Genomic DNA, 14,977 nt, shown 5'->3' with positions numbered 1-14,977 from the left:
CGCTCACGCTGGCTGCTGGCTACACACGGTAGCCCATGGCAACCCACTGCCACAGGGGCTGCAACCTGCGCCGTCACCGGCGACTCAAGGCAGCTCAGCTCCAGGTTGAGCTGTTGTTGAGCATCTTAGCTGTAGAGGGCAGTGTCACTGGCCCTCATATGTGGGATCCGAACCGGGGCCCTCTGGCATCCCAAGCAAGCTCTTAACCAACGTGCCACTGGCTGGCCCTCTCACTTTCATTATTTTTGTCTGGGCTGCTATCATAGTTGGCTTGGGCCATACTCTGTTGTTCACAGTGCAACTAGTATTTTCCTAAAATATAGGTGTGACTATCTGACTCCCTTGCTCAAAGCCCTTCATTGTTTCCCATTCCTCTTGGGATGAAGTTCAAATTCCTTAAGCTGATTTATAAGCCCAGCTGTCATGTAGCCCCTTGCTTAAATATCTAGCATAGTCCCTTGCCATTCCTGCTCTTGCATTCTATGTTCCAAACATAGTGACCCCCCCACACACACACACACACACCAGTTCCTCAGACATGCCATGTTCTTTCTTGTCTCTGGACCTTTGTACCTTTTGTCGTCCTATCAACAGTCTTCTCTCTGCTTATCTCCTCTACAACCCCTTCCTGCCCCCTGGCCCCAGCTTTCCTGACTGATTCCGATTACTGACTCCAATTCAAAAAGGGTAAGAAAGCTTAGAGATCATTTCTGGGAATCCTTCCTTCACCTGCCAAGTCAGTCAGGCCCTCCTAGTATATATCCTGATAGCATCTTTACTTTCCTCTATCATTGCACTTACATTGCACCATAACCCCTTATTAATAATCCCCTCCTCCACAAGATTAAAGTTTCATGAGGCAAGGACTCTGTCACTTGTGTGCATTAATAGTCTCCAGGGCCTAGCACAGTGCCTGGCACATAGTAGGATTCATGGATGATGACAAAATTTTTTCTATCCTCAGTAACCTCCCTTTGCTTCCATAGCGAAACTCATGGCTCTCAAGACAAGATCTCTTACTTGGTTTGTGTCTTTCCTGCCAAGTCCCCCTACTTCTTTCTCTTACTTTTTACTCCTACCCTCCCCGTGGATCTTCACACCATCCCTCATAATAGTACCAACTCACATTTTTCTTTGTCTTTGTTTATTATATTCCTGTATTTTTTTCCTTTACCCTTTCACTTGACAAAAGCATATTTCTTGTTTGTTTGTTTGTTTTTATTTAGTTTCAAGTGTACAAAACAATGCAATAGTTATACTTTTCACCTCTCACCAAGTGACAATACCCCTCTTCCCAAAAATTATATTTCTTAAGGACATAGCTCAAAGCCTTTATCTTCGTAGGCAGAATTAATCACTCTTTAATAGTAGTGAGCCTATAGTAATTTAGTAATTTGTTCTTAGTGCCCAGTACAATTCTACCTTGTATTCTGATTAGTTGAGGATAAGGGTCTATATTTTATTCATCTTTTTGTAACTCAGTGTTAATGAATGCAGTTGAATTAAATGTATGTGGTCAACATTAATGAATTTCTAGACTATTGCTTTTCTACATTGCTATCTAATGTGTGTATCTGACAATTTCAGACACTGTGGCGAACTAAAGTAGAGGTAATTTAGTGAAGAGCATGGGATCTGAGACATCAATATTTTAGCTGTGCCATTTACTACATGAAATTACTTTGGGGAAAATGATTTATCACCTTGAAGTTAAAGTTATATGTAAAATGGAAATAAAAATAATAGTTACTTTGCCTTCCTTATAGGATTGTGGAAAGAATGAAATGAAATCATGCATATGAAAGTTCTCTACACATTCTAAAATGTTATGTAAATGTTGGTGGCAGTTTGACTTTCCTCATGCATCAGCCCTATTTTTGTATTGTTTTAGACCACGGCACAGCGTGGCTAGTTTAGAAAGCATCGTGAACGAAGCTAAGAACATTCCAGCTTTTCTACCCAATGTGCTGTCCCTGAAAGAAGCCTTACAAAAGGCTCGAGAATGGACAGCTAAAGTGGAAGCTATTCAGGTAAGGAGCCTTTAGAGTTATCCTACCATTTAGATTGTGCTGTTTCACAGATTAATCCTTTAAGCCTTTAAATTTTTAGAATAGAATAACCATAATAAAATAATTGCACTTCTTAAAATTCATTTGTTCTTCCATCTGATTTTATAATTCAAAATATTTATTACCTATTTAAGCATTGCTTGTTTCTCTTGACTCCCTGCTGTAAAAGGTGACAGATTAGCTATTTATTTAACTCTGAGCAGTAGGGAGTTTATACCTTGCTGTATTCTTTGAATCTTTTGCCATATGCACAAATTACTTTTTAAATAAGAGGCAGAAAAAGAAAATGAAATTAACATTTACTGAATACCAAAATACTCACGGTATTATTCTATGAGAGCAGAAATGTAAGGCAAGGGTGTAAAGATAGGACTCTGGCTGTCAAAATAGCATGTTCTCTCGTTGGGGAGACATGTATATTTGTAATTTAAAACAAAGTGAAGAAAGTGCTAGATAGAGATGAAAGTATACTTGAATACATAATATGTCTTCTGAATTATAAAAGCCATTAAGCAGCATTTACAGTATTCAGTTATATAAGTGCTCTTTATTATAGAGCTATACTCAAAGAAAAAGAAAACCGACTCACTTCTACTGAACTGCTGCACCAAGAAGGAACACATTCTAGGTGTCAAGTCCGAATGACTTCTTTCTTACTTTCTTTTCAATTTACTTTTTTGGGGCCTGCTTAACTGCCACTCTTTCTGTGCTGTTTTTAAAAATTATTTCTGTTTTCATCAGGACAGCTCCTCTGTTTGTTTCATCTTTGACCTATTTCAGGCAGTTGGTTGTCCTCAAAATGTCTGATAATCCTTAGTTGGCTGTTTGTTTATGACTGCAGGACTAAGTCAGCAAATATAGGTACCTGTCCTGTTTTTCCTCTGTAAGTTTGAAGGACTTTTTGTCCACCAAACCCTTCTTTTCAGTGGGAGGAATGATTTGTAGGTTCTAAGCGGGCAGTGTCTGTACACAGGCAAACTCTTTAGGATAGCTTGAGAGCAGGCTCTGTCTAGGCTTAGTCAGGTGTTCTGTAGTTAAATGGCTGTAGTTGGGCATGAGAGGGAGTAGTAATAAATGGGGTTTTTCTTGACCCTATCTGTACCTGAGCTTTCTTTTTTCTTTCAGTTAGCTGTCTGTTCTTACTCTTAACACCATGGTGACTTAATTATACCATTATATAATACATTAGCGCTAAAACCTTCTTACTAATATTTTAAAAATTTTACCTGTTTATTAAAAATGAATTTGTAGGCACATAAATCAGTTAATATATGGGAAATAACCTTTTAATAGAATGTCAATATTTAGCACATAATACCATGCCTTTCCTTCATAGCCTCTGAGTAACAATGAATGTTATGGGAATATATAGTTTCTTAGAGGAATACTTCATGTTTTGTCTGCTAGGAGATTCATCCAATCTAAGATACGACTTTGAATTATTTTCTACAGGCTGCCAACCCACTTCAGGTGTTCTTGCCAAGACCCTGGAATGGATTACCGTATTTGCCGGCGTATAAGACGATTTTTTTGGCCCTGAAAAATATGCCTCCAAGTGGGGGGTCGTCTTATACGCCAGGTACACTTCAGATAGACTGCCCATAGTGCTTGCCCCGTGCCATAGTGGCCTCCCGATGCCCGCCCACTTCATTCCACATACCGTTCAGGCATCAGCAGCGCTGCTGGGTGTATGCTCGGCTGTGTGCGATTTTGCGAGTGTGGTAAATTCGGGTTACCGTATATTTCTTTACATATGCATTGAAGATTCGCGATTTTGCGCTATCATGGTGCCTGTTAGAATGTTGAAGAGCTCGCACTTGCGCACTAGTGAGGTCCCAGGGAGATGCTGATGCAAGGGTGGACCAGACTGCTATAGTGACAGGGCGGGCAAACAGGGAGCAGGGACCAATCAAATCAGGCTTTGTATACAGCCAACAGCCAACCACAATACTGCACCATTGTACAGTACAGCATAGAAAATGTCGACCAGTCAAACCCCTATCATCCCTATCATGGCACCAGCCAAAAGAAAGAAGTATGATGCAAATTTTAAACTGAAAGTTATAAACTTTGCTAAGGAAAATAATAATTGTGCTGCTGCAAGACAATATGGAGTAACAGAAAAGATGGTTCGGGACTGGAAATCAAATGAGAAAGCATTAAAGAGTATGCCAAGGGGTAAGTGTGCATTAAGAAGAGGCACCCCACACTGGCCAGAACTCGAAAAACATGTAGCAGACATGGTGGCTCAACATCGCCAAAACGGTTATGTGGTGACATGAAATACAATACGCTTGTTTGCACTTCAGTGGGCCAAATCAAATCTGATATTGTTTTACCTTTTATTTGGTGTGTGGAAGGTGTGCGGAAGAGGGGGTAGTCTTATACGGCGAGTATATAACAAACTCTGTATTTTGAGTGGAAATGTTAGGGGGTCGTCTTATACGCCCAGTCGTCTTATACGCCGGCAAATACGGTACTTGTTAACCCTCTCACCTCCTGAAATGATTCAGCTATTTAGTAAATTTAAAGCAGTATGTGAGTTCTAAAAACAATAATGATTTCATTACATGTAAATACTGAAACATTGTGACTTAGAAGGAAAATATCCATTCTCATCTGTTTGTATAACATAAAATGGACGTTGTTATCAGCACAAAAATACTGCTTAGTAGCTGTTGGAAAAATCGTGAAAGACTTTGAAACAAGCAAAGAGATTATTACTAGATGTCCTTTCAATGGAATACTGGATATGGTCTAGTGACACTCCGTGATTATCTGATTCTAGGAGTGTGTATGTTAGATTTTCTTTGATGAAGCTATTTTACAACTGTCAGTTATTAAAAAATGATAGTAATACAAATGAATTATGTCCATAACAAAGGCAATTAAGTTTGTCTTTGGATATGGCACAGTTGATTTCCATACTGTAGAAAAGATAATTCCATTGTCCTGTATGATATTAAACACCTGTTCCCATCTGTTAGCAAATTCCTGTCCTTATTCCTATATCATATGTATATGACTATTATTTAGATTGTCCTTTGAACTAGTTTTTACATCTTAGTGGTCTCTTCATTAATTAATAAAATTAAAATCTTTGACAACGTGAATTTACACAAACTTTTTTAAAAATTAAATGTGGGGTGACGTTGGTTAGTAACATGTTTCAAATGTACAAATATATAATATATCATCTGTATATTGCATTTACACAGACTTTTTTAAAAGGACATTGGTAGCTCTATTAATTCAAGAGATACAATTAGGTTTAATTAGTAATATTAAAAAAACACTTTAAACTCTTTGTAAGGTCTTCTGACAACATATTGCCAGATTCCATAAGAGAATGCAAATCGTGTGAGAATGTATTTTTGTTTTTCAGAGTGGCAGCAATTATGCTTACTTGGAGCAACTGGAGAGCTTATCTGCCAAAGGGCGCCCTATCCCTGTGCGTCTTGATGCATTGCCCCAAGTAGAATCCCAGGTAGCAGCGGCTCGGGCCTGGAGAGAACGGACTGGGCGGACGTTTCTTAAGAAGAATTCTAGCCATACATTGTTACAGGTAGAGAGCAGTTTATACCTTCTTCAATACCCTCATCAGAAGTTGATAATTTAACACCTATAGGTAGTAATACTATTGACGGGGTTCGTTTTCACTTTATCTGGTCATGGTTATACAAGTGATTCCTATTAGGTAGTATCAACTGTTGACCAGAAATTGGAGCCTTGGGCAGACTTATTTCCGGTTCATCCTTTGCTGTGTCCAGAAAACGCAATCAGCCTGGATCTTATCTTTGTTGTTAATGGACTCTGTCACTGAAAGAGTTTATTTCTCAGAAGCACAAATTTAAATACTCATTACCCTGTTCATCTTGAGCATTTAAATATAGTACTTAAGAGCATAGACTTTGGAATAAGATGGTTTCATGTTTGAGGATGGCCTCCTTAATTACTAACCCTGTGTCTTCGGGCAAGTTGTTTCCTTTTTAAGCCTCAGTTTCACCTGTTTGTAAAATACAGATAATACTGCCTACTTCCGAGGGTGGTTGTGAGGATTGAGTTAGATAATGTGTATAAAATCCTTATGAAAGTGCCTAGGACTGGGTGAGTGGCCAATAAATGGCTCCTTTTATTATTTGCAGTTAAAAGATTTTTTAAAAAAAAACCAGAGCTCAATATTTGGTTTTATTTTTGTAGGTGCTAAGTCCCCGGACTGACATTGGTATATATGGAAGTGGTAAAAACAGAAGGAAAAAAGTAAAAGAACTAATAGAAAAAGAAAAAGAAAAGGATCTGGACCTGGAGCCTCTGAGTGACCTAGAGGAGGGATTGGAGGAAACCAGAGATACAGCCATGGTGGTAAGAAATTACGTAATGCATCTTGCGTTTGCATGATGAATACAAAATTCTGTGAAGACATTAGCAGATTTACTGTTTTTATGTTCTTAACTGTTTTTATTTTTCTTTATCTTTGGCTTTACGGTTATATGCCAGGGTGCCAAAAAATGTATACAAGTAGACACTTTGGTCAGCGTTGCTCAAGCAGTAGTTTGCTGTAATCAGAAGTGCCTGGACACTGATGGTAACCACTTTGAGCACCTCTTGTAATTGCAGAAGTCAAACGTGACTTGTATTCTTCTTTTGTTTTCAGAATATATTGAGTATTACAATTTTAATAAAGTTTTCCTTTCTTAAAATGTATATACATTTTTTGGCACCCTCTGTATATTGCACATATTTTTTAATATTTATAATAAAAGTATATAAAAAGTTTACTAGTCTGCTGTCTCCTTAAAATTGTCTTTTCCATATCTCTGTTCTTAATTGTTGTTTTATTTTTGCATTTCTTTTTAAATTAGCTTCAGGTGTACAAAGCAACATAATAGTTAGACATTTACACCCCTCAGAAAGTGGTGTTGTTTTAATAGTTGTCTAATATTCTATCAAATTGTGTATAATTTGCTGAACACTTTTCTGCTATTGAACATTTGATTGTTTCTAAGTGTTCACTATTATGGATCCCAAGAAGTGAATTTCTTTTTATACCCTTTTCCTTTTTTCAAATTATTTCCCTACACTTGACTCTTAGGAATGGGATTATTGGGTTAGAATTTAATAATATTTTATGACGCTTAATACAGTGCTTTTTAAAGGAATTGTATCAGCTTACTGATAACCAGCTGCTATTTAATATCTCCCTTCTCCTAGCATTCAAAAGTATAGTGAGTGCTCAAAAAAACATCTGTAGCTAATTATTAGAAGTACAGGGAGTAATTGGGCAATATGTAATAGTAGGGAATTGCATACATTAAGTAACTCGATATGGCTGTTTCTGCCTACACGTGATCCTGTTTGGAAGCCATTGGAAATGATCTCTTATTAGAGAGTCTTGCCCAGACAAGAAGGATGGGAAATTATTTCAAAATTGTTTCAAAGCTAGGAGAGTTTACGTGATAATTAAATTTTGTTTGCTTTTTATTTACTTTTTTGAAATGAGTTACACAAAATCTTGTTATAATTGATTATTCTACTTCTACACGAGTTGGAGAGGCCTTCTAAAAAGAACTAAAAATTTATTTGTATAGAACTTGCCCCCAGGGAATGAATTTCAAGGGGATGGAGAACTATTGTAGTACTTATTGAGTGTTTACCTTGTACCAAGCACCAAGTTAGGCATTTTGATGTGTTATCTTATTTAATCCTTAAACAACGAAATGAGATTGGTGGTATCCTCATTTTTCAAAAAACTTGTGCCCCAGATCAACAGTCTCTAAGCACAAGAGCCAGGCTTCATACCCAGGTTGCTTGACTTCAAGGCATACTACTTTCTACTGTACCCTACAGAATTCGGAGTACTCTGCAGATGTCAATTGTCAAATATGGTAGCACCTCACCCATTTCACAGATGAGGAATATTTGCATGGAAACTGTCAGGCTGCCCCAAATTTAGCAAATGATTAACAACTGATTATTTTTTAAAGGACAGTGCTTTGTCACCATGAGGCCATAACTTGGAGATGATCCCTCAGCCTTGAGGATTTGGTATTTTTGGAGTATTTTGCAGTGACTCTTTTTAATTAAATGTTTGTTGTGTACAGGTGGCAGTTTTCAAAGAACGGGAGCAAAAGGAGATTGAAGCCATGCATTCCCTCAGAGCAGCCAATCTAGCCAAGATGACAATGGTGGACCGCATAGAAGAAGTCAAATTTTGCGTTTGCCGCAAGACAGCCAGTGGGTTTATGCTACAGTGTGAGCTCTGCAAAGACTGGTTCCATAACAGCTGTGTTCCCCTGCCTAAATCAAATTCCCAGAAGAAAGGGTCTAGCTGGCAGGCTAAAGAAGTAAAATTCCTTTGCCCTCTTTGTATGCGGTCTCGAAGGCCAAGGCTGGAGACTATTCTGTCACTCCTGGTATCTCTTCAGAAGCTGCCTGTACGGTTGCCTGAAGGAGAGGCCCTGCAGTGCTTAACAGAACGTGCTATGAGTTGGCAAGATAGAGCACGGCAGGCCCTTGCCACAGATGAACTGTCCTCTGCCCTGGCCAAGCTGTCTGTGTTGAGCCAGCGTATGGTGGAGCAGGCAGCTCGAGAAAAAACTGAAAAGATCATCAGTGCAGAACTCCAAAAAGCAGCTGCCAATCCAGACTTACAGGCAAGTTTAGGATTTTCTTTCTTTTTCTATGACATGGGATAATAATGTTAAATAGTAAATCAAAGCTATCTTGCCAGTTGATTAGGAAAACAACAGTAAGTTGCCAGCAACTATATTATCCACAATATCTTCTTTCTGTATATACCCGTAGGATTTTCTTTGGATATATATCTAGGACATTTTAGTGAAATATTACCTGGAAATATCATTCAGATGGATCTTGGCATCATAATCAGATAATTTGACCCTTAACTAACTGGTGAACTGTGTTAGCCACTTTGCAAGTGCATTACGTTTTGGTGGTTGTAATCACATATCACTCGTGTTTATTTAGTATGTCTCTCTGTTCATCTTGGAATTGTTTGTTGTTTAGGGACATTTACCTAGTTTCCAGCAGTCTGCTTTTACCCGGGTGGTGAGCAGTGTATCTTCTTCCCCTCGACAAACAATGGATTATGATGATGAAGAAACAGATTCTGATGAAGACATTCGGGAGACATATGGCTACGACATGAAGGTAATTACATGGTCAGGTTGTGTGGGTACATACCTGACCTCTGAGTTTGTTTAAAAAGTTACTGAACACTCATGTTTAAGGCCTGAGAGTGGAAGAGAAAGTCATCTACTTATCTTGAGTTTATGGTGATAGCATTTTTCAAAGCTCCAAAAAATACATATTGATGAAACAATAATTGTGTGGGTGTTTTTTTTAAAGATTTTATTGGGTAATTGGGAGAGGGGAGCAGTGTTGGGGAATCGGGGAGGGGGAACAGACAAGTTGCTGTTCTTTGGTTCTTCAGTCTAGTTGTGGAGGACATCGCTTCACTGGCCCATGATGGTATTATCATGGAGCTCTTCCCGGGTGAGGCACATTGGTCGCCAGCCTCTGGACGGCCACTCACAGCAGCTCTTGGCATCTCACACCGGCTGCTGGCCGCTCACACTGGCTGCTGGCCACACACGGTAGCTTATGGCAACCCACTGCAGCAGGGGCTGCAGCCTTGGCCATTGCCGGCGACTCACGGCATCCCAGCTCCAGGTTGAGCTGTTGTTCACCATCTTAGCTGTAGAGGGCAGTGTCACTGGCCCTCATATGTGGGATCCGAACCAGGGTCCTGCTGCACAGAGCTGGTGTCCCAAGCCAGCTCTTAACCAATGTGCCACTCGGCTGGCCCAACAATTGTTTTTTAAAGAATGGAATTTTCTAAATCTGTATTTATTTTCCTCACCTTGTAACTCCTTATGGTTTAGAGCAGCAGTTCTCAACCTTCCTAATGCTGCGACCCCTTAATACAGTTCCTCATGTTGTGGTGACCCCCAATTATAAAATTATTTTCGTTGCTACTCTATAACTGTAATTTTGCTACTGTTATGAATCGTAATGTAAATATCTTTTTGTTTTCCGATGGTCTTAGGCGACCCCTGTGAAAGGGTCGTTCAACCCCCAAAGGGGTCACGACCCACAGGTTGAGAAACGCTGGTTTAGAGGGATTAGCAAAATTATGTATTTAAGCTACTGAAAGCTTTCATGGCTGATTTCAGTATCTTCTTTGGATTGTTAATGTCTGTATAGTTGTATTTTAAGAATCCCATTCTGGTTGTGCTTTGAGTCCTTTGCTATGGTCTCCCATCTGGATGGTGACAGATAGAATGTCTTATTCAGAGATGGGCCATACTTGGGCCTGCAGTTTGAATTTCCAGTTAGAATATATTATTTGCCCTCACTATTATTTTGATATTGACTGCACACTGGTGGTGAAGAGACAGTTTTGTAAGTTTGTTTTGTGTTGGATTTTATTGGCCTTTTATTGTTCTTTTATGTCAGGCCCAAGTCCTTGTTTTTAACCTAGTAATATGATTATTTGTTTAGAATTTATGCCTGTAACTTGGGAGTTCGTACTGTTACATATAAAAAAACAAAGTGTAGTCTTTCTCATACCTCTTAACTATCTTTTCTCTGTCTTTTCAGCATGCAGAGCAAGTAGGTAAGCCCATACCATCAGCATTAAAACTCCTAGGATATAAAATTAAAACCATCCGTCATAGATGCTTGTAAATTATCTGCTGGAAAATATTTTTCTCAAGATAAAAGTGGATCCGGGGGATGTTCTAATGAGGAAGTTTTTAGTTATATGCAGTAAAGACTTCAGAAAAACTGAAATTGAATTACCCTGTTAAAATAAGGCTGTAAGCACCTTGTTACTCTGAAGTGAATGACCATCTTTGTTTATAAAGTTGTATTGGATGACCAGGAGCAGCTGAAAGGGAATGCAGCCCATGCCTCCCTATGTGTAAGTTAGTTAGCTCATACTAAAATTGCCTGTTTGCCGTAGCTTAGAGGCCTCCGATAATCTGGGTTATCTTTCTAGCACATTAATAATCAACCACTACTCTAGAATTGCTGAACAGGATGAACTTTGCTTGGAAGCAGATTGGTAACCTATGAAAATAAAACATCGTAAGTAGTGCGTGATTTCAGGACTAGGGATCAAAACTGTGATTTGATCTGGTTGTATGGATGGAGCAGTCCCTTTTCATAAAATTTATATAGAGAGTCTCAGCCTACAGTTTCTTCTTTGGTAGGGGATATTGGCAGGGTAGAAAAATAAAATTATGGATTTTATAATGTTAACAGTGTATTTCACAGCTTAGAAGAGTGTAAGAATGGTGACAATACTTATGGTAATTCAAAGTAAAAGTTACCTTGATGTAGGTATCTTTGCATTAAAAAAAATTATACTCTTGGGTATTTTCCCATAGAGCAAGCACTTGTGATGATATTTTTATTTGCTAATTTATTTGCAGTTGGCTTGGTGATTTTTTTCCTTTGTTAGGTTTTCCCTGATTGTGACCATAAGTTCATCCTTAAAATAGTTTGAATTTAATATCTTTGCTTGAAGAAGAGCCCCCTACTGGTTTAGGAAGAGGAGTAGGTAATTATACAGAAAAATAAAATAAGTCATTTGATCTTAGTAATCATATAATCATAGCATTTAAATGTTTTAAACAGATGGTTTGTGCTTTGCGTTGTTTGATTACTTCATTTTGTATGTAATGTCCTTTGATCACCTCTAAAATACTCTGAGCAGCAATTCAGGAAATTCAGTACTTAGGAAAATATATATTCAGTGAAGGAAAGTCTGTCACAGATCTTTTGTGATTGTGTCTGGGGATAACCTTTCAAATATTCATATTATTTTCTTTTAAGGCATATTGTTGACCTTACTGAAACTGTTCACAATATTACAGTTTGTTTATATTTTGCAAATGCATATTTGCAAGAACGGCTATTCTACCTTTCTTGCATATTTGCCATCAGTGGGCCTGACCAGTAATTTTCCTTCTTAGGAAGAGTGATTTGTTTAAGCTTGCTGTTTATCAGCCTTTTACTTTTAACCTATCTGTGTCTATATATTTAAAATGTGTTTCTTATAGAAGCATATATAGTAAGACAGCATATATAGTAGGGTCCTTTATTGTCTGTTTTCTGCATATGTATGTATTTGTAAAATATGTAGTTTGAGTCTTTTTTTTTAATATTATCACTATCTTTTAATTGGGGGTGTTTAGTCTATTTACATTTAATGTCATTGTTGACATGGCTGGGTTTAAGTTGACCATCTTGCTATTTATTTTTCATTAAGCTCTTTAGTTTTTTGTTCCTCTGTTGCTCTTTTCCTCCCTTGTTTTGAATTAATTGAAATTTTAAAAAATGTTCCATTTTATTTTTTTCTTGGCTTTTTATTATACCTCTTATTTTTTTTCAGTGGTTAATCTAGGGCTAACAATGCATTTTTAACTTACCATAGTCAATATTGTACCTCTTCACATTTCATGCTTCACCTTGAGGAACTAATCTTTTTTAAAATTTCTTTTTACCTATCATACTTTTTGCATCGTTATTTTCTGATCACTGTACTTTCCATTTTGAAAGCGTAACAGAAAGTTCCCTGTGTGAATTACAATGAAATGAGTAGAGTCAAGGTCGTAAAAGCTCCAGTCAGTAAGAAGCAGCATCTGGGAACTAGAACAGGAAAGTACAGTGGTACTACAGCACTCCCATCTGTTGCTTTTCAGGACTTCAATTTTGACTGGGGAAAAAAACTGCGAACTATTATTCCTAAATTTTCAGCGAGTGGCATTGTCTTCCAGAATCCTCTTATAAGACCTTTTAAGTATCCTGTGTAATTAAGGGGAATTTTATGATAAGAATAGATTTTCCTTCCATGAATCCTAGGAAATCAGGTATTATGTAGTCATTAATTTGTTGCCTCTCTTCTCCTAACCCATTCCTTTATAATCTGCTTTGTGTTGCTGGGACTGGGACTACTCCAGGGGTGGTAAACTTTTTCTGTAAAGTAATATATATTAATATATATCATTATGTTATTACCTATATAGTAATGTATATTAATATATAATCTATGTAATGTAAATATTTTACGGTCTCTGTTGCACATTCCTCTCTTTTTTAACAATTCTTTAAAAACATGAAAATCATTCTTAGCTCACATTACATACAAAAAACAGGCTGCCAGCAGGGTTTGGTCCACAGGCTGTGGTGTGCCAACCTCTACACATTTGTCTCTTGCCTGTTGCCTCCCTTCTGCCTATAGAGAACATTAGAGAAAATTAATGGTCTGAACAGTGAGAAGGGAGTTGATCTTTGCCGTTTCACTCTCCATTCCTGTCATCCTCTGAACTGCATGCCTTTTTTTTTTTTTTAACCCTGGCAGTGGCAACTGTTTCCAGGTTCTACTTGTTTTTTTACACACATCCTCCCCTCCTCACCCCCAAACCAACCATATCAGGTTCCATTAGAGACAGCAGAACTAACTGGCCCACGCTTTCTCCTCACTGATCTGGATCTCAACTCGCCAGCGCTCCTCCTCTGAGTTTTTAGGTTCTGATAACCCCACTTCTTCCCTTTGTTACCTCAAGCCTTAGGGGTGACAACTCTTTCTTGGAATTATCTTGGTGTTACCTCAGTGTTTCTCTTTTGCCTTTTCAAGTCTTTAATATACAATTAACCAGTTCATTTTATTACATGTTCCTTGTTGAAATACATGTGATTTCTGTCTTTCTGACTGCACTCTGACCAGTGAGTATATGGAAACTAACCCAGGGCAGAATCATCTGAGACCTAATCAGAGCTGTCAGAATTGTATAATTTGAATATGGTCAGTCAGGCTCTTCACTGAATTAAGTAAGAGCAATTGGTAAGCTTCTAGGTTTGAAAACCTTTAGAGAGGATTAAATGATTTGTGTCCTTAAGATAGCACATCTAAACCTTTCTCCTCCTAAATCCATTTTTATTTTTTTCAAAGAGTCAAAGTTCTTAAATTGTGGGTTTCTATGAGTTGTAGACTGTACAAGGTAAATTACTTAATAGTAGTTTTCTTGTAGCTTTATTATCTCTGAATTATTTTTGAGCTTAATCTTTCCCTTTTGGCATGAAACTGTGATCATTACTGTTCTTTCCCCTAATGGACATTTTCTGTCTTATTTAATATCATATATTTAAGTTTAAAGTCATATTTTTCAGTGTAATATTAGAAGTTTTAACCTGAAAGCCTACATTTAAATCCTTATCATAGGATAAGTGAAGTGGCTCTAATACTGAATACTCCTCTTTGTTTCTTCTTCAGGACACAGCTAGTGTGAAGTCCTCCAGTAGTTTGGAACCCAACCTTTTTTGTGATGAAGAGATTCCCATTAAGTCTGAGGAGGTGGTCACTCACATGTGGACAGCGCCTTCATTCTGTGCAGAACATGCTTATTCTTCTGCTTCTAAGACTTGTTCTCAAGGTATTACCCTTTAAAACAGTGGAGAAGATAAGCCTGAAACTAGCTAGAAAAAACCATTATGATTAACCAAAGCTATTTATCCTTCTTAAATACAAATGTTTGCCATGAAATGCTGCTAGAACCTGAAAATGCAATTTTGGTTAGGAAAAGCTAGTCCCTTTTTGCACTTTCTGTCATTAGATGATAACCTGAAAACTTACATAAAATTATTGAATCCTAATTAGAAGAACTTTAGAGGCCATTTAGTCTCGTCTCTCTCTTTTTTTTTTTTCATTTTATAAAATAAGGTTTATTTATAATAACTACCTTTAATAACTATATGTTTACCCTGGGGAATGAATAAGTATACATATTGCTAGCTTTAACGTTTATTTAAAAGACACATTTTTTATACTACTAAAAAGATGAGACTCTTTTTCCCACTCTAAAAATCTTTTTTTTTTTTTT

At 37.6% G+C, this 14,977-nt stretch overlaps 1 protein-coding gene across 1 annotated transcript in view; it reads left to right on the top strand.

Annotated features, from left to right (window-relative positions):
* The window catches only part of KDM5A (lysine demethylase 5A), a 94,036-nt gene that overhangs the window by 57,057 nt on the left and 22,002 nt on the right, over positions 1-14,977 (top strand). Inside the window, exons 20-25 of the mRNA XM_019654045.1 lie at positions 1,892-2,030; positions 5,455-5,634; positions 6,270-6,431; positions 8,171-8,722; positions 9,096-9,239; positions 14,371-14,530. Of these exons, the coding sequence (XP_019509590.1) occupies positions 1,892-2,030; positions 5,455-5,634; positions 6,270-6,431; positions 8,171-8,722; positions 9,096-9,239; positions 14,371-14,530 (1,337 nt within the window). The remainder of the gene's footprint in view (positions 1-1,891; positions 2,031-5,454; positions 5,635-6,269; positions 6,432-8,170; positions 8,723-9,095; positions 9,240-14,370; positions 14,531-14,977) is intronic.

Source organism: Hipposideros armiger, unplaced genomic scaffold (assembly GCF_001890085.2).
Source record: "Hipposideros armiger isolate ML-2016 unplaced genomic scaffold, ASM189008v1 scaffold_213, whole genome shotgun sequence".
NCBI classification, from domain to species: Eukaryota; Metazoa; Chordata; class Mammalia; order Chiroptera; family Hipposideridae; genus Hipposideros; species Hipposideros armiger.
The sequence above is the reverse complement of the archived record's forward strand: the minus strand, read 5'-3'. Positions and strand labels throughout refer to the sequence as shown.